Consider the following 19,521-nt stretch of genomic DNA (forward strand, 5'->3'; position numbering starts at 1 on the left):
CACAGCTGAAGTAGCTCTTCCTCTTTGATGATAACCTGATGTGGAGGGCACAAGGCCAGGTGACACAAAGGCTTCTGGGAACTCTGTATGTGGAGTCCTATTGTCCCAGGGGTATGTGGCCTGCCCATCCTCTGGTGCCATCATTACTTAAAAAAGCCTCTTCGAGACAGGCACTTCTCTTTCTTTGGTCTTGCATGTGTGTGTTTGTGGGTGTGCACGCCAGAGGCAAACCTCAGGTACTGTCTTCCTTGCTATTTTGAGTCAGGGTTTCTCAGTGGCCTGAGACTTGCTACTATGCTGGGCTGGCTGGTTGGCCAGCAAGCCTCAGGGGTGTGCTTGTTTCTGCTTCCCCAGCGCTAATGTTACAAGCATAGCCACAGCACCGTGCTTTTTTTCACAGACGTCCTGGGGATTGAACTCTGGTCCTCGTGCTTGCACAACACTCACTTTACTGACTAAGCTTATCAGCCCAACACACCCTTCCTCTTCCATTTCCTCCTTGACAAGATCATGTGCCTCTGCTGACCTCAGATGTGTGCTCCTCCAGATTCTGGCTCCTGAGTGCCAGATTATAGGCCTGCGGTTCCCTTGACTCAGAGTGAGTCAAACCACCGTACTGTCCCGGAAGCCAGAGAGAGCATGCATCCTACTGCTGGAGGTCCTGCTACTTTCAGATGAGAGAAAATCATTGGGACTGCGAGAATGAGTGGGTGGATGAGCTCACAGTTCTGTATTTGAGAGCTTTCCAGCTCCTGCCTGTTGTCTGTGCTTTACTGTGGGTGAGCACAGAGAAATTCAGGAAACCCAAGCCCAGTCATTCTTTCGGAGTCCCACCTGAAGGGTCTGGCCTGTACTGTAGGAGACAGGAGAGACTCATGGGAGCCCTCCGCCTATGGCCTTCATAAACACAGACAGTGACAGTTAGAGACAGTGCCCTTTCCGTTCAAAGAGCCTGGCATGGGAAGTCATCCAGGAAATGACGTTATCTAACCAAGCGACTAAAGCTTCGTCTCATTTGATTACCCCTAATGTGTCCTATCATAACTTGGGCAGGCACAGCTCTGGCTGGCCTTCTGCCCTTGCTTTGAGTTTTCCAAAGCCTTGCGGTTTCATGCTGTTCCACCTGTCCTGTGGCCTTGTGGGTCATTCCCACTTGGAGGATGCAGCCTTTCTCCTCCTATCCTTAGGCAAGCCTTGCTCACCCTGATGGATACGCCCTCCTCCCTAGACTATTCCTGAGCCCAGGGATCCCTGCCTTCATCCTCTCCCCATCCCCACTGTGTGAATCTTAGCTGTTCTCATACACCCTCAACACACACACACACACACACAACTACAAACTATGGCACATGTGGCAGAGGAGTTTTTTCAGTTGTCTTTTTCTCCCGCTATGCACCTGGCTTATGAATGGATGAGCTGTGAGTCAGTGAATAATGAATGGATGTGTGCATTGGTGGGCCAATCAATCCATTGGCCGTGGATGATCAGCCAGCAGGTTGGGAGAAGTAGGTTTTCTGCAGTGAGTGCTGCCCCTTGCTGCACTCAGCTGAGCAATTCTAATGGTGGTCTTGGTGCTTAAACAAAGCTACAAAATTTCTCAGCATAAAAATTAATCTAAGCTGGTCATGGTGGGCATGCCTGTACTTGGGGAGGAAGAGGCAGGAGGTTCTCTACAAGTTCAAGGCCAGCCTGGTTTACAAACCAAGTCTAGGACAGCCAAGACTACACAGAGAAACCCTGTCTCAAAAAACCAATAGTAATAATAATATTATTATTACTGTTATCTAGATTGTTCTACCCCACCCTCCCTGAGCTATAGACAAGCTGTGTTATGGAAGATGTGAGGTCCACATTAGGTCATCACTGCACACATTCCCAGAATTCACCACAAAGCCAGTGTTCTGGGTGCTGATGGCTATCTTTCATTCTGTCCTGGGGTTGCCATCCTTGTGGTTCCTGAAGTACAGCTAGGGGGGGTCTCAGCGGCTGTGGCAATGGGTCCTGTAGGGCAGTGGGATGCATCGCCTCTTCCCTAGAATCAATAATCTTCAGGCTTCCTGTCTACAGTGTTAGTGGCCAGTGTTCGCCTCCTCTTCCTGGGGCATCTGAAACATTTAATGGGGATTTCCTCAGTCTTAAAGCACAGTCTTCACTCCCATTCTGGCCTCCTCCCCTCCTTAGCTGATCCTTCTCTCTGCTCCCCTCCCCTCCCCCCTCTTTCTGAGGTGGTTACTCTTTAGTATCAACTTGAATGGATTTAGAAACACTTAGGGAACTGGGTAAGGAAACTGTGAGGTCTAGGAAGGAGTTTCCAGAGAGGATTGTCAGGGAAGACCTGTGACAAAGGAAAATGGCGAAAGAAAGGGACACCTAACTCTGGCTGTTGCCTCTCTCTGCTCTCTGAGCACAGGAAGGAAGGCCTGCCATTCTCCCATTGCCATGATCTCTGCCTCACAGCAGGCCTGAACAGTGGAGTCTGGCGACAGTTGACGGATCCCCTTGAAACTGGGAACCAAAATACAAGATCTCACTCCAGTTGTTTCAAACATTTGGGTCACACTAACAAGAAATTAAACAAAACCAGAAAACCTAACACCTTGCCAATCCTTTCCTCGCCTCTTCCCTCCTCCTTCTTTCCTTTCACCTCCTCTCCTCTAGTCTCTCCTTCCCTCCCCTCCCCGTCTCTCCTCTTTTAGTCTTTTCTTTCTTCCTTCCCTCTCCTCTCCCTCAGTGACCGTATCCATCCTCAAGGCAATGGAGATCTCGTGTACACTGGTGACTCTCAAATATTTACCTCAAACCCCGTTCTCTTGTCTGAGCTTCAAAGTCAAAAGCCTGTCCAGCAGCCTCGTCTGGTTGTCTCGAAGTCTCAAACTAAACTCATGATTCCTTCTGTTCACCCCCTAACGTATCCACGCCAGCCCTTTGGCCTTGCCTGTCTCAGTGTTTATCCAAATATTCAGGCCACCATTATTCTTGCTTCTTTCTCATCCCTCTCCTCCTCACGTCAGCAAATTCCATAGGCAATGACTTCAAAGTGCCTCTGGAATCTTTGTCTCTTTCCCCTAAACCCACCCCAGCCCAAGTCACTATCAGTCCTTGCCTGGATACATTTCCTCACAGGCCTCCTCATTGCTCCACCCTGCCCCATTTTTTCTCCATAGAGCGATCCTTCAAGACAGCAAATTATATCATGCCTTTCTTCTGCTTAAAACCCTCTTGTGTAAACATCTCAGGATGTAGCTCAGTGGTAGAGTGCTTGCCTAACATGTACAAAGCTTTCCACACCCCCATCATAACACACAGAAACACAGATGCACATACACAGAGACACACAGATACACACACAAACAGACACACATACAGACATGCACACACACACACACTCACAGACACACACAGATGCACAGAGATTCACACACACACACACACACACACACACACACACACACACACACTAGCTTTAGCAGTGGCAGTATAGAAACAGATTAAACCAACCAGTAAGCAAGAAAAGAAGGCTATATCTTCATCAGTGGAAAGACCCTTTGACACAGTCATATTGATGGTGTTGTTGGGAGGCAAAAGAAATAGTTAAGTTTAAAAGAAATAGGCCACTGTGGAAGGCATGCTTTCGAAGGGTATAGCTTGTCTCCCGTTCCTCCTCTTCCTCGCTCTCCCCTCCTCTCTTCCTTGGCTGCCATGAAATGAGCAGCTTGACTCCATCAGGCCCTGTCACCATGAAGTTCTTCCTCACCGCACACCAGGAAACAGTGGAGCCAGCTGATCACGGGCCGCAAACTTTCAAAGTGTGAGCCCAAACGCAGCTTTGCTCTTTTGAGTTGACTTTCCAGGGTGTTTACCATAGCACTGGGACACTGGCCCATATAAACCATGGCCACATGACATTTTATTACTGTCTGCTCAGCCCTCCACACAGGGTTGTAGCAGACTCGTCCTGTTTACTTGCTCCTCGCCACGCCCTGTCCCTAGTACAGCAGCAGGCATTTTTAAGACTTTCAGTGCATTTGAGCAAACTCACCCATCCTCTTCTTACACACCCACATGAAGAAACTGTCCCCAAAGCCATCCCTTTGCCATGCTTCCCGGGGTGGGGCTGGCACACACAGGCACAGAGATGGCCACTACATTGGTGGTGGGAGAGAAACAAAACTGAAACAAAGAAATGGCAAAAATCTAAGCTATGTCACACCAGCCCTCAGGGAACCTTCACTGAGGTGACAGTGTGTCCGAGATGGTCACTCCCTGTTTCTGGAGCTCAGTATGGGATTTCACAGCAAGAGACTGGGCCACAGCATGGAGCCCTTCCCTCAGGGCCACCCACCCACAAGTGTGACCGCAGCCCACAGCATTGTGAGGGTAACTGGCCATGTGCCTTTGTGCCGAGCCCTTTGTGGGCTCCATGCCCTTTGTGGGCTCCATGACATCATTCTGTGGAGGCAGCCAGGTAAACACCATGATTACTGTTTGCTGAAGAAATTGCAAGCTGGGCAATGTGGAGCTTGCCCACAGTAACTGAGGTAGAACTTCAGTGCTTCAGATCCGGAAGGCATCCCTCTTGAATGGATGACAGGGTCCTCAGAGAGCTAGGGAGCCTCCCGTCATCCTTGACTCTCCTGTGTTAGGTGAACAAACAGCCAGTTCTTACTTCGTGTGGCTTCTGACCTCAGCTCTTCCTAAAATGATTAAATATGGGACGGAGATTGTCAGGGGCATATGAACATTGTGGTAAAGGGCATGTCGCTTTTAAAGGGGAAGGGGGACAGGGCTACAGAAATATTTCAAGGGAATTTACATAGAAGGAAATAAAAACAACCTTGGCTTCTACAAGGAAGTAGAGATGTGGATTACAGCACTATGTACACAGAAGCTGCTGGTAGGACAACAAGAAAGATGGAGGGTTTCGTGTCAAATAACCTTACACAGGGCAAAGGTCTCTAGGTGTGTGCCTAGCTCACCGAAGTCCCAAGAGTGGCAGTGTGGTGGGGGAGGGGCTAGAACACAGCACGAGTTGTTCAGGTTGGCACTCACTAGCCTGGCATCCGGGGGGGGGGGGGGGGAGCTGTGAATCCGCAATGATAAAGAGATCAGTGGGGCCAAGTAGATGCGCAGAAGCCAACGAGAAAGTGGCTACCATTGTTCCAGGAGAGACGGAGGAAACACAGTCAGGAAGACATGGTGCATTGTGGATTTTTATGGCAAAGTGGCCGCTTACAATGAGGAAGGTGGGAAGTAAGATAGCTGAAGATTTCAACTTGGCTGGCCAGAAGCCACGGCCCACTTGAGGCCTAGGAGACTGTAAAGGGGCATGTTCTGGAACAGTGGTTCTTAACTTTTCTGATGCTGCAATCCTTTAATACAGTTCCTTATGTGTCGCAGACCCTCAACCATAAAATTACTTTTGTTGCAACTTTATAATTTTGCTACTGTTCTGAGTCATAGTGTAAATATCTGTACTTTCCAATGGTCTTAGGCAACCCCAAAGGGGTCAAGACCCACAGATTGAGAATCATTGCTCTGGAGGGAAAGGCAGGATTGGACAAGCTGGTTAGGTGTCCTGAGAACAGTTGCTCTCTGAGACAGCCATGCTATAGTAAGAACACACATCACTGTGTGGTAAGGACATTAAAGCTGTGAGCCTGGCTGAGGCGCACTAACACAGGGCCCCATTTTGACAGGGGCTGTAGAAGGAGAGATGTAGTTTCTGATCTTGAAGAGCCAGGAGGAAGGGCGGACTTTCGTTATGCATCCAGATCCAGGGCTGTGAACAATGGGGGGAACTCAGCCCAGCTGCATTTAGTGGTGTTAAGCCTGTAATTCTGGCATTTGGGGGGGCTGAGGCCAGAGGGTCACAAGTTCAAGGCCTGCTGGGGCAACTTGGTAAGCATCTAACTCACCATAAAAAGTAAAGAAGCAAATGAAGCATAGAGCTTGGATCTAGCTGGAAGATAAGGTGCCTGCCTAGCATGTACCAGGCCCTGGGTTCCATTTCCAGCACTTCAAACAAACCAGTTACAGCAAACTGAACAGAAGACAACCAAATGGGGTAAAGCTAGTGGCCTCATCACCAGACCATACCCCGATTTGAGTAACTCTCTCTGGGACTCGGTTTCCACATCCACTAAGCAGAGACGGCAGTACATCCTAACAGGAAGCGTGCTGGCACAAAGGCAACCAGCAACCTGTACTATTTAAACTTCACCAACACAGGCCTCTGGCCCTCCACACGGGAGTCTATCTTCACATACAATCCTCTCCAGAGGCCCCAGCTTCCAGAACGGGCCCGAGGAAGTCCCCTTGTCCAGAGCCTGGCTTTCCTCCATGACATCTGCTGCCTCCTGTGGGCTGAGGAAGCCTGGTGGCAAGGTCAAGGCCACCCTGTCTCCTGGAGTAATTGACGATGACAACAGTATTTTGTGTCTCAGGGAGACTAGTGGAGATCAAAGGCAGTGTGAAGGAGCAGCTGCGACAGGCTGGAATTCCCTGGCAATTCTGAAATTACTGAAATTGGCCACAGTTATAGCTATTTCCACGAGGACTGTCAGCTCTCCCACACTGTGGAGGGACGTTGAGTCTGACAGAGAGGTGAGAGCCGTCTATGGCGGCCTGGCAGAAGCTTCCGGTGACCATGGTTCACACTTCAGGATGGATTACGGGTCCAGAGATGAGCAAAATGGAGTCAGGGAGTCACCTTGGGGTAAAGAGGAATCAGAGGGCCTTGAAAACATGTGTGAGGGGAGGAAGTTAGTTCCAGAGACTAGCTGTCAAGGTGGCTGTAGCTGCCTCACAGTAGAGGTGCCTATTGGTCGTCTGCCTGGGAGCCTGATCAGAGAGTCACAGTGTACCCAAGAAGGTCACTGGGCAAAGGGTAGAGAAAGGAAGACCCTGAGCCTCTGCTGAGATCAGAGGCCACTGCTGCCTTACCAAGGTGGGGATGTGGGTGCTAAAGAACTCAGGCAGCCTGAAGGTGACTTCCACGTCAACCCAGGAAGCTGTCTCCACAGGCTCAGAGACTCCAAGCTAGCATGACACTGCTCCCTGACCCTGCCCCCAACCCGTCTGCTACCTCAGGATCCTGCAGGAGGCTGTGAAGGGAATGTTCCTCACAGAACGTTCCTGCTCAGTCAATAGGGCACCATCATTAAGTAAACAAGGAAGCTTGTTTAAGCGAAGCCACGGATTTTGCTTTTAAAAGTACGTGATGGATTGAAGGTTTGAGTAGTGGAGTAGTTTGCTGACAGGAACAATCAAGATACCCCATTAACTCTAGGCACAGAGGGTGTGTGGTCGTGCTTCTGCTGGATGCCTTCACAGAGTGTGGGCCTTCGCGGCTGCTCCATGGTGACAGATGTCATCCTATCATAAGCCTTTTTGCTTTCAGCCTTCTTCAAAGGCTCACATGGTGGCAGGGCCGCCTTCCCATCAGCCATGGGCATTGGGGAACAGTGTCTTCCTGGGAACCTGGTGATATGTGGAGGCCTTGTTTTGACTCAGTCACTCATCAGCAGGGTGACGCTGAGGAATCACTTCCTGTGTCAGAATTCTTTTGCAAACAACAGACAGCAGTGTGGCTGGCCTGTTCAAGAAATGGGAGGCCCAAGTGGCTCCCTACGGGGCTTATGGATCCTTGGGTAGAGGAGTGGAGCAGAGCAGGTCAGAGCAGTAACCCCTGGGAATGTCTCCTGGGTCGCTGCTCTGTCCTTTTATTGGACAAGTCAGCTTCTTGCATTTTTAATGCTGCTTCCTTCTGCTTAGGACAGAAACTGCAGAGAGTGAGGGGTTTCCCTGGATGGGCTGAGTTGGTCCTAGATAGCCATATATATATATATATATATCCCTATATAGGGATATATATATATATATATATCCCTATATAGGCTAGATAGGCTATACACAAATCTTGTGGTAGTTTGAAGAAGGATCCCCATAGGCTCATATGTTTAATACTTGGTCCTCGGTTGGTGGAACTGTTTGGAAACGGTTAGGAGGTGTGGCCTTGTTGGAGGTGGTGCGTTACTGGAGGGAGAGGGGCTTTGAGGGTTCAAAAGCCCATGCCATTCCCAGTCAGCTCTCTCTACCTTGTTGTGAGTCAAGATCTAAGCTCTCAGCTGTTTTAGAACCTTGCCTGCCTGTGCACCGCCACACTCTCTACCTTGATGGTCGCAGACTCCCGCTCTGAAGGCGTTAGCAAGCCCCTAATAAACTCTTCCTCCTACAAGTTGCCTTGGTTATGATGCTCACAGTAATAAAAACATCACTAAGATGAACCCCTTGATGGAGAAACCCACCTGCTACCCCAATCCTAGGTGAGAAGCAACAACTCCTACAGAAGTCAAGACACGCATAGCAGCAGGCCTGGGAGTGGATGGCAGACAGGCAGAACCAACATTTGCCTATCAGCTTTTCTGGTGATGCCTTTATCACAAAAACACAGCAGAGTGGGAGCAGCCATGCACCTGGGCATGGCCTGTAGAGCGGTTGTTCTCAGCCTTCTTGATGCTGCGACCATTTAATACAGCTCCTCAGGTCGCGGTGACCCCCAACCATAAAATTACCTCATTGCTACTCCATAACTATAGTTTTGCTATTGTTAATGAATTGCAATGTATCTGGGGTCATAGTTTGACCCCCAGAGGGGTCACGACCCACAGGTTGAGAACCATCATGGTACAGCGTCATATAGTGCAATTGACAGCCTCCCTGGGTCTATGGCTATTATACCAGCCACATGCTCCTGTTGTCAGGACTGGATGTTTGGTGGCCACTTCGCTGGTCTCAGAAGGTGTCTCCTATGAAAAAAAGATGTGGACATCCCAATATTCAGATCATTCTCTCCTTTTCACATTGGTCCATTGTCCATTCAGAGTTGGCTCAGAGAAGCTCAGAGGACACTTACTGCGGGTGCCCTGACGTCACGGCGGCAGCCTGAGGAATTAGCTCGCATGCCTATGGGACTCCCCGGTGAGCTATACGCTCCACGCTTGGTTCTGCTTTTCCCACTGAGGGAGTATTACCAGGGTCCCTATGAGGTGTCCCAGGGCCAACAAGGCACTAGATGCTGGCAGGAAGCCCCTTTCCTTTCCCGCCTCAAGCTATCTGACAGGGATAAATGTGTAACTTTGCTTTTCTTGAAAAAGAATGGTTCTGAGGGCTGAAGGACATGTAAAACCAAAGAGAAATAAGGCAACATGGGGTCAGTTCACCTCAGGAGGCTGGCCTCCTCCCAGGTAGGGATTGCTGGAAACCTTTGCTAGATAACACCTCGAAGACCAAACAAGATCCCTGCCTCCTCCATGGGAACCATCACTCCATTTAAAGCAGCTAACAGTGCCATCCCTGCTGATTAGGAGGGAGAGTGGTGGGCAAGGTTTGGCAGCTTGGCTTCACTAGAAATGGTTACCTGCCTAATCTTTTTTTGGACTGTCTGCAGAGGAGAGAGAGGAGAAGAGAGAGAGACAGAGACAGAGAGAGAAGATGAATCAGCCTTTGCCGCTGAGTGGCAACATACAAGTCTGGATCCTGGAGCAAGCATAGCCCATTCATGGATATGAGGTTATAGGCCAGGAAATGAGTTATTGATTATTCTGCAAACGAGGCTCTAAAAACTTAAAGCTCAGAACCAGGACAACCCCTTCCTTCCTCAGGCACAAACTCCCCTTGTGATAAATTCTCACGGTCTGTCTCAGGACTGTGTAAATCGTCAGCAATAATCAAACCTGACCATATGCAAATGTCAAGTGATAATGGCAAGAAGGGAGATCATGGCTGAAGCTCAGTTGCCAGGGCAGCAGATCTCCATCAACTCACAGGGATGTTCGGGTGCTGCCTGGGAGGAAGATACAGCCTCTCCTATCTGAATGCCCCAGGAAGGATGATCTAGAAGGCCTAGAAGGCCTCACATGGCTGGAAGATGGCACACAGTTGCTGGGCACCCCCACAAGGCCTCTGCGGTTGGCTGACCTGGGCTTTTCATACCTTAGTCTCAGAATTCTCAGCAACCCAAAAGCAGGCAAGAGTCCAAATGCACAAGTACTGTTTAAATCTCTGTGTGGGTCACATCTGCTAATATCCATGGACCAAAGTGAGTCCCCAGGGCGAACTTAGAGTAGAGATGTCAGAAAAGGAAGTCTACTCCAGGTGACAAGAGTTTTTACAGCCATGTCTGTCCCACCCACCTAGAGCACAGCTAGCAGAGAGACACTATCGCATGGACCCTGCTGTAACTGTGTCTTTACACGTCAAACTGTCCCCTTTCTTTCCTACTGTTCCATGGTGGTGGAGGCTGGGACTGACCTAGGACCACCTGTGCCCAGTGTGAACAGTGGCTGACGCTGTGAGTACCTTGGTGAAGGAACTGGGAAGGGAAGAAAGTAAATAGTGAGGAAGGATGCATTCTTGCATTCTAGCCCTGGGAAGATGGAGGCATTCTTGACAGGGACACATGGGAATGTCCGGGAGCGTCCTGTGTGCCCCTGCCCCCAATTCTTGGAAAGCCAGTTTTTAGCACCACAGCCAGGCTCCTCTGCCCACACCAGGCTACCCTTCCATCTTCAGGATTCTCAGCCCTGGGTTTCCTTTATGCACAGCTCTAGCTTCCCTCCCGCCCCAAGCATCTTCCCCTCATCTCCCTCCCGGATGCCACACCCTTATTTGCTGCTCAATTGTCATGAATGTGTGTGTCCCCTTGCATATCCACTGAGCTCCCACTAGGCCCCTTGAGAGGTACAAGCTTGGGAGGCAGATTCTGCTATGAAATCAATGAGCCATTCACGAGGTCAGGGCTGCTCTGTGCCCACAGTTGTCCCATGCCTTTTCAGAATCAAGTGGGGCTGAGACTTCACACCTGTCCCCACACTGCAGTTAAGACCATGTGAAGGGAGGACTCTATTCTTTCAGAAGTGGCTTCTCATGATGCTGAAAAAGGCCCTGAAGCTATAGGTTCCACCCACAATGCTCCCCTCATGGATGAGGATGCTGGAGGGTGGAGCCTGACGTCAGGACCAAAGGTCTGACAGGAGCCAGCCTCCTGCTCTCTTTGTCCTAGGGGTTTTCTTCAATGATCTGGCCTCAGAGCAGGTAATGCTCTGGTGGGCAGGTCTCCCCAGAAGGGCTTCTTTAAAAAATAAGCCTATTCTTCAAACAGGGCACAACAAATTAGGCAGGCAGCCTTGGATTCCGGATAAGCTCGGGAGTCCCTGCTGTCACTTGCTCTCAAAGCTACCGGCCCGGCCCGTATCTCCCCAAGTTTCTCCTCCTTCCCATCCTCCCTTCCAGCTTCCTGCTGAGACTTGTGAATGACCCCAGCAGTAGAGAGCCAGTTCCCAACTTTGGGGGTGTGGGAGCAGGCAGGGCTCCACAGTGACTAATGCCAACTTACTCCAACTTTAGCACCAGCACCACTCTGCTGGAGGTGGCTAGTGTCCGGTTACCTCTGACCCACACTCTTGCTAACCTGGCACCAGGAAGGTATGGCTAATTAGCAAAGGAGACACTTTTATAGAACTTTTCATTAGTGGACTCAGCAATAACTCAAAAATGGGACTGGCTACTAAGACACACTGGAGGACCCTACAGGAGCAGCACCTGCACCTGGGGAGGGGCACCAGGTCGCAGCTGCCCCAGGCTGTAGCCGCTGTGAAACTGAGGGTGCCAAGGTCACCGGACGCCTCCAGATCACCTCACACTTGCCTTGCACTTGCCCCCATGTGACATTAGCCTGTGACACAAGGAGAGTAGAGGGTCCTTGCTGTGTGCCCACTAGGTGTAGGGAGCCAGCTCTGTATACTACCTGCATTCACTGCCTGGAAAACTCGCTGTGACTCTCATTCACAAGGGCAGAAGTCCAGGTCTGCCCAAAGCTGAACCAGGAGTAGGGGTAGGGCTGGGATCCGAATCTGTTCAGGCTGGTCTCCTTCCTGCCACTGAGGGGCCTAGACAGCTAACCTCCTGATGGCTTCATCCTAACTGTGTCTGGACAGAGCCCTCTAGTCTGACAGCTCTTGTGCTTTCCAAAGACAGACTTTGAGTTATCAATCACAGTTTCAAGTCACTTTCTTCATGGTCATGTTTGTTTTTGCCGTCACAGCTGACTGATGCAATAGGAAAAGGGCTCCCCAAAGAAGGGGAAGGCTGGGCTAGATCAGAACAACCAATAGGAATTCACCAAAGAAAGACCAAGAGAAGATGAACTCCAGGTAGAAGAATGAATGAGTGTGAAAGTCCAACTGGGAGGTGGAACATCCCCAGTGGATAAATTGATATTAGAACTACCTACTCCAAAGTGTGTGACCAGACTCATAAAAGAAACCAAGCACACTCTGGGGCTGTCCTTAGGTTCCTTCCCCAGCCTCTAAGGCAGATCTTCACCTTGGCTTCTGTTACTCTCCATCACCAGCATTGGGACTTTTTAATCAACAGAACCCTATAGCTCACACTTCTGTGCCTGGATTCTTTTGCTTCGTGGTGTGGTTATGATTCATCTGTGTCTTCATGTCTCCTTGATAGATAGGATTATTTTATGTGTCCATTTTCTTCCTTGTTGGCGTTATTTTTTATACTATTTTATGTTTCTTAATGCCTCTTTCTCCCTGCTCCACCCCAATCCCTTCCAACACCCCAGTACCGGGTAGGAGAGAAAGGTGGTTAGTGGGGACTGGAGCAGAGTTCTCTTTAGCTACTTCCTGCTGTTTAGGGCCGTCAGGTTCCTTGGAGCAAGTCCAATCTTCCTTTCAAGGTATCTCCAACTTCTCAACCAACTGCATCAACTGCAACCAGGAACAGCAGGGGGAAAGCACTGGCAGCCTTCTTCTTGGAGCCCCCCCCCCCCCCTTCCAACAACATTCTCTCTGGGCCCTAGCCTTTATTCTCTCTCCAGAATCCTCAGATTTAAACAATCTGCAGCTGGCAAAGCTCCCCTTCTCAGAGCCGGCGTGAGGCAAATAGGTTGCTGCTGTGTACCATCTGAATCAGTCCCATTGCCTACATCTGGGATCAAAACAAAATCATGTTTACATCCACAACACTTCCTGATGGGAGTCAAGGTATTCAGGCAATTGAGACAATGTGATGAGCACTCTCAGACACACTTCACATTTTTATCTCCAGTGCCCACCCCTCTCAGAGTCTCTTGCAGCCAAGGCTAGCCTCAAACTTCCTATATGTAGTTGAGGGTGACCTTGAACTCTGATCTTCCTGCCTCCACCTTCAAGTGCTGAGACTAGAGGCATGCACCACCATGGCAACTTAGATGGTTCTAGGGCTGGAGCCCATGGCTTCATGCATGCCAGGCAAGCACTCTATAGTGTAAACAACAACCCCAGCCTTCTCAGGCATCTGAGGGAACTGTTGAAGAGTTTGCATGTAAGCAGCTCGTTTGAGGAACCAATAGGAACAGACAGCCTGGGCAAACAGAGTGGGTGAAGGAGGGGAGGGTCAAACATGGTAGGGACTGTGGACACAGCAAAAAGGATTGGAAACAACTTCTCTAATGATGCTTTATGGGGAGAAGGTTGGAAACCATCAGGGGAAAGGACACAGACAGGCAGTGGTGGAGGGAGCAGGGCTGGGCTGGGGCGTCAGCTGCCAGGACAGGGGCCTCTGGGGACAGAGGATGGGGCTGGGTTCTGGGTTTCTAGTACTTCATAATGGTATCTAGTACTTTACAGCATACACACATTTTCTTCTGTGATGTCAGGTGTCTCTCGTGTAGTTCTGGTCTTCACTGCACCTTACTGGGTCCCTGGCATCAGGTAGGCCTAAATACAATACATAAATACAATACTAAATACAATAAAACCAGAAATGTCTTCTACAATGCAGAGAATGGCAGCTCCAGGGACAAGCCTAAGGGCTTATGGGTACTGGCTCTGACTTTTGAACTATCTTTTCTGAGATTCTCAGCAGAAAAACTTGCTTTTGATCTCAAAATGCCCTCCAAGTCTAGCTCTGCAATTCTATTGCAAACACCTGGTGGTACGGCATCTCTGTAGAGATGACGAACCCTCTTCTCCACATTACATGCAGGCAGTATCTCCCTCTTAGTGGTGGTGGTGAGGGTGAGGGCTATCATTAGTTCTTCTGGGAAAGAAATGTATGTCCTGTAAGTGGAGTTTTTATGTCTATAAAAAAAAAAAAATTAGCTGCCCTGTCTCTAGGGAAGCAGCCTTTGACTATTCAAAACTGGAAGAAATGAAGGGTTTTATTTGTAGAAATTGGGACATCCGGTACCATCTACCTAGGGAAGCAGAATTTTTTTTTAACCACCCACCAACAGTTCTATATACCAAAAAAAAAAAAAAAAAAAAAATTGATAAAATTTTAGGGAATACATTAATCTTGTGCATTTCAGGCAATCTCCTAAAGTCAGGGGCACTTTGTCATCCAGCTGTGGTTTGCTCTGAGCTGTTGAAATGACCCGGGTCTCAGTAGAGGGCCTTCTGTAGATAAACATTTCTGAGCTCATACCTTCTTCCAGGTAGAGACTGCACCTCAGGTCAAGAGAGGTTAATAAGTTGCTTGCGATCACACAGGCCGCACAGAGCCAGGGAAGGAGAAAGCCCGTCTCTGTTGCTCTGTCTCTCCCATGCTCTCTGGCCCGTTGTTTGCTCATGGAAGAGACCCCAGCTTGCCTTAGGCTCCTGGGCTCTGAGAGGTTTAGGAGTTAGTAACTGCTAAAGCTGAAATGTAATTTGTTTTTGTCTGCCTTTTGAACTATCCTTCCTGAGATTCTCAGCAAAAGAACTTGCTTTTGATCTTAAAATGCCCCAAGTCTATTTCTTGAGCATCGACTGTCTTCCAGTCTGTTATGTTAGGTTCTGATAAAACAGACAGCCCTACTTTCAAGACATTTTCTGGGAGTTTGAAGTAAAGTGGATGCTATAGTTTGGGTCTAGGTTCCCCACCCAGAGGGCTTTGGGTAAATTTAGGGCACCACTACTTGGAGGCTGCGGAATCTAAGTGGTAGGGTCTACCGAGAAGTATTTAGGTCATTGAGGACCTGTCCTTGAAAGGGCTAGGGGACCCTCGTTTTCTCTTTTCTTCATTCCTGCTCATGCAGTAACTGGTTTTGCTCTGCCCTTCATGTCTGCCATGATGCATTGCTTTGCCCAAAACTGCAGGACCAACCAGACACTGAGACCTCCAAACTGTGAGCCCAAACTGACCTTTTTTTTTTCTTTATAAGCTGAGTTGCTCCTGCACTTGGTAGAAAAGCAGAAAGTTGGCTAACATTATGGGAATGGCAGAGACCACTAAAAGCAGAGGTATATGGACATGATACTATAAGATTCCTTAACCAGGCACCTGGCATCACCAAATTTTCCATCTAAATAGCTCAAGAATCTATCTCCTCTGACTGATGTGGGCTGCCACCCACTCATACCTATCTCATAGGTCATCTGCTGGAGCCTCCTAACACTTCTGCTTAATATCTGTCATCTTCCACAGCATGGCCACAGGGGCAATGAGAGCATCAAAGGTTCGTATCTCAGTGGTGAGGTCAAACTTGGGAGCCAGCCATACTATATCCAGGGTCTGGCCACGGGAGACACTCAACCAAGGTCTGTTGAATGAATGAGGCCAGGGGTGTTTATGCCACTGTGCAGCTCGGTGACATCAATAATCACTGGCCAAATAGCTAGAGTCTGCTAACTTTGAAATTTTTGCCATTTTGTAAAGGTTTTTTGTTTGTTTTCTTTTTTTTTTTTTTTTTTTTTTTAAAAAAAAAAAGACTTTCTGATATAGGTTTCTGTTGTGTAGCCAAGGCTGGCCTCAAACTCACAGTCCTCCTGTGTGGGTCTATGGAATTCTGGGATTGCAGGATTGCATTACTCCCCCAGGCTCCTGAAGGTTTTAGCATGCCATTAGTAGCACAATTTTGATTGAGAAAATAATTATAAGCCATATAGACCTGCCTATATGTATAACTAATACGGTATCACAAGTGTTAGCATGGCCTGTGGCCCAAGTCTTTCTCCAGTCACACTGAGCTCTCAGTAGGCAGTGGGGACTACAGGACAAGAGGCTCAGTTTCGAACCTTGGGCAGTGCTATTCCATTGAATAGAATTAAGCTCTTCTAACAAGGATTCCTACCACTTTGGCCTCTGAGCATCCTTTCCAAGGCCGACGAAGGCTGTCTCTGTCCATAAGAAGCTGTTGTGGTTTGGTTGAGAAGTGTCTCAAAGGTTCGTGTGTTAAAGGCATGGTCCCTGTCCGGTGGGTTTTGGTGAGGTGATCAGATCCTGAGAGCTCGAATTTAATCAATTGATCCCTTGATGAATTCATTATATTGTGGGCCTCACTGGGAGGTGGTGGGAAGGGAGGAGTGAGGCCTGATGGAGGAAGTGGGTCACCAAGGGTGTGGCCTAGAAAGATGTACCTTGTCTCCAGCTCTTTCCTGGTTGTCCCTCCACTTCCCTGATGTCATCATGCAAATGGTTTTCTTCCATGCCACCCTCTACCATGACACCCTAAAGTTCATAGCCACAGAGCCACTGTGGATGAACCCTCTAAACCCATGAGCCCAAATAAATCCTCCTGCCCAAATTTCTCTTGGGTATTTTGTCACTGCAATGAAAACATAGGGCAACAGCCGTTTCCAAAAAGGGCTTCCCTCTGATTGAGCCCCCTCCCCTCCCAGAGGGGGCCGCACAGGAGCAGCAGGAATAACTTATCCCTTTCCTTCTGGGACCCACATGCCAGTTATGTAGACTGGAGCACACAGATGGGAACCTGCATCTGAGTTTCCTATCTGCATTTGGAAGTCCTCAGAAGCAGGGGGCAGGAAGGTCACTGGGCCAGATCAGCTGGAAATCCTTCAGTGGGCCAGGGGAGGGGGCTGGATTCAGGGCTGTCCAACCACTCTGCAATTCTCCAAGTCCTTCCCTTTGGGAGAAGTCAGTTTTAAACAACGACCAAAATTCTGGAAGAAATGGAAAACATCTAGAAAAATCAGTTGTTGGAAACTTCATGAAAGCCAAGCCTGTCGATGGAGTATTTTTCCTTTTCCGAAAGTGTCTAAAAGAGAAAGAGTACTGTTCAGTAATTCAAGAGGCCAAATGCCCAGTTTCCCCCAGAAGTCCATATCCTCCAGAAGGCTGGACTGCCCGAGAAAGGGCTACCTTATCTTGGCATTTGTGCCTACTTCTCCACAGGGTATACTTTGCCATGAGAGTTATGCAAACATGTCTTGATTGCCTTCTCAGAAGTTTGTTTGGGCCAGATCATGAGGGCTAGCTCTTGGTCATACCAGAATTCCCCTGATTTCTAAGTTCTGGCCTACAATAAGGGCCATTCATTCATTCATTCATGAGACCTTCCTCTGTGCCGGGCATCGTGCTTCATGCTCAAGTAGAGAAATGGCTAAGACTCAGTCTTGTTCTTGAGGACCTTATGGTTGATTGAGGAAAAGCCATCAAGGAAATGTTATGACCATGCCATGCAGACATGGGACAGCAGGGTCCCTGAGAGTCTACCAAATAACATCAGGTTGGTACCATACAGTCACTCAGTTGGCCAGGGAGACTGGTCAGAGAGACCTCGTGTGCTCCCGAAGCTCTCAGAGATCCTGAAGGGGTCCTATTCACTCAGTGACCATCCAGGTGCCGTTAGCAGCCAGCTGCACAGTCAGTTCTGGCTCCCAGGACATTTGGAAAAACCACCTAGAATTTCTTCCACTTTCATACAAAGAAACATCTGACTTACAGTCGGTGCTTAACCAGTTGTCACGTACCCCCCCCCCCCATTCCCAAGAATAGTCATCATAGTTTCATGACGGATAGCTGGTCCTTTGGGATCACTTTCAACCACACACTGTTTTCAGTCAAGTTCTTGGCCACCCATCCCCTGATGGAGACGAAGTGGACTTTCTCAGCGCTTTGCTTTGTGAAGGAAATTATTTTCAGTCCAGTGGTGGCTTGGTGAGGCAAGGTGAAACGATGCCCATTCAACACTACCTGGCTCTGTAGGAGGCAGAACTGAAGTGACCGATGGATCAAGGCAAGGGACAAGGTGGTCCAGTGAGAGTCTCAGGCCCCCATGATCTCCACCGAGCCTACTCCGCTGGGTTGATACCTGGCCCTAGGGGGGTGGGGATGGGCCTCTCTCTCCTTTAGGTTTAGCTTCCAGGTGAGGCTTTAGGGACCCTTGGTGACATCACCTCCACACTGGCTCCTTGCCCCAGGCTGATGTCCTCCTTTCTGGAGCTCACTCTGATCCGTAATTCTCATCTCAGTTGGTGATCGGATTAAACACAGATGATGCCCAGACACAGGCCAGTGACCTCCATCTTCACTTGCTCATTGGTGAGTTGCTGGGCTCTCCATGGACATGACTGTGACCAGCAGGCCTAGCTGTGTTCGAATACTCAAGAGGCTATGAACTTTCTCCTGGCATTCATTGTATAAAGGGCATGCTCCGTTTTTTTGTTTTTTTTTTTTTTTTTTTTTTGGTGGGTGGTAGCTGACCAGGGAGCAAGACCCTGGGACTTCTGGGACTTGGTACCGCTACATCATGTTTCACCTTAGACAAACCCCCAGATTTTCTGCTGGCTAACCGATAAGAGAGTCCTGGCTGCAGGTACACAGGCCCCATGGAGCCCCAAACAAGATAAGATCCACAATTCTCAGGTTAAAAGACTCAGGGGCCCAGAGCAGGAACCACAAAGGCCTGCTCTGTCTCAGGTATCACAGGGTGGCCTTGAACTCTTTCAGGTAGCTGTGAATGACCTTGAACTTCGTGCTTCACCCTCCAAAGTGCTGGGATTACAGGCGTGAGCAAACCCCCGGTTTGTGTGGTGCATGGGATCAGACCCAAGGCTTCCGGCAGGAAAGGGGCAGAACAGGGTACCATCTGAGGAAGCCACAGTCCCAGCCTGTCCTTGTAGTTTCAACAGAACCCCAGGTTTTTTGTGGCCAAGACTCCAAAGGTACCCATTCTGGGGAAGGGGGCTATTTCTTCCAACAGCTGGATAGAACCGGAAGTGGTCTCTAATCCAAACCGAGGAAGAAATTCCTTCCACTGCCCCCCTCCCCCTCGCAGTTATGGGAAACTCCATCTCCACACTACTTCACCCATCACTCACTTTCCGTGGTCCTCAGGGGGTCGGGGATGGACAGGGCTTAGCTGCCTATACCAGGGAGGTGATCCCAGCACAGGAAGGGTTCCCACTGGAAGGGTCTTAGAAGAGCAAGATGGGGACAGGCCAGACTTCCTGGGACCAGCTCCTAGGGCACCCTGGCTTGAGTCACCAGGCCCACCTCACCCCAAGACATCACAATCTGGGGCCTGCGACCCTCCCGCGCCTCATCATTGTTCGTTTGCGACCAAACAATCCAACCAACACCCACCCTGGGGATGGGGGAGGAAAAAAAAGAAAAAAAAAAAAAGGACCGTCCCGAGGCTGGCTCCTCCCGCCCCGCCCCGCCCTCTTCCCTCCCGCCCGGGGCCCCCGCCCCCGCCGGGCAGTGAGCGCGCGCCGGGCGCCCCGCTCCGCCGCCCGCGCCCGC

At 49.5% G+C, this 19,521-nt stretch overlaps 1 protein-coding gene across 1 annotated transcript in view; it reads left to right on the forward strand.

Annotated features, from left to right (window-relative positions):
- Positions 1–6,616: 6,616 nt before the first annotated feature.
- The window catches only part of Clmn (calmin), a 106,490-nt gene continuing 93,585 nt past the window's right edge, over positions 6,617–19,521 (forward strand). The window contains exons 1-2 of the mRNA XM_055593095.1: positions 6,617–6,715; positions 8,883–8,979. Coding sequence (XP_055449070.1) covers positions 6,617–6,715; positions 8,883–8,979 — 196 coding nt within the window. The remainder of the gene's footprint in view (positions 6,716–8,882; positions 8,980–19,521) is intronic.

This window comes from Psammomys obesus, unplaced genomic scaffold (assembly GCF_907164565.1).
Source record: "Psammomys obesus unplaced genomic scaffold, mPsaObe1.curated_primary_1811, whole genome shotgun sequence".
Taxonomy (NCBI): domain Eukaryota; kingdom Metazoa; phylum Chordata; class Mammalia; order Rodentia; family Muridae; genus Psammomys; species Psammomys obesus.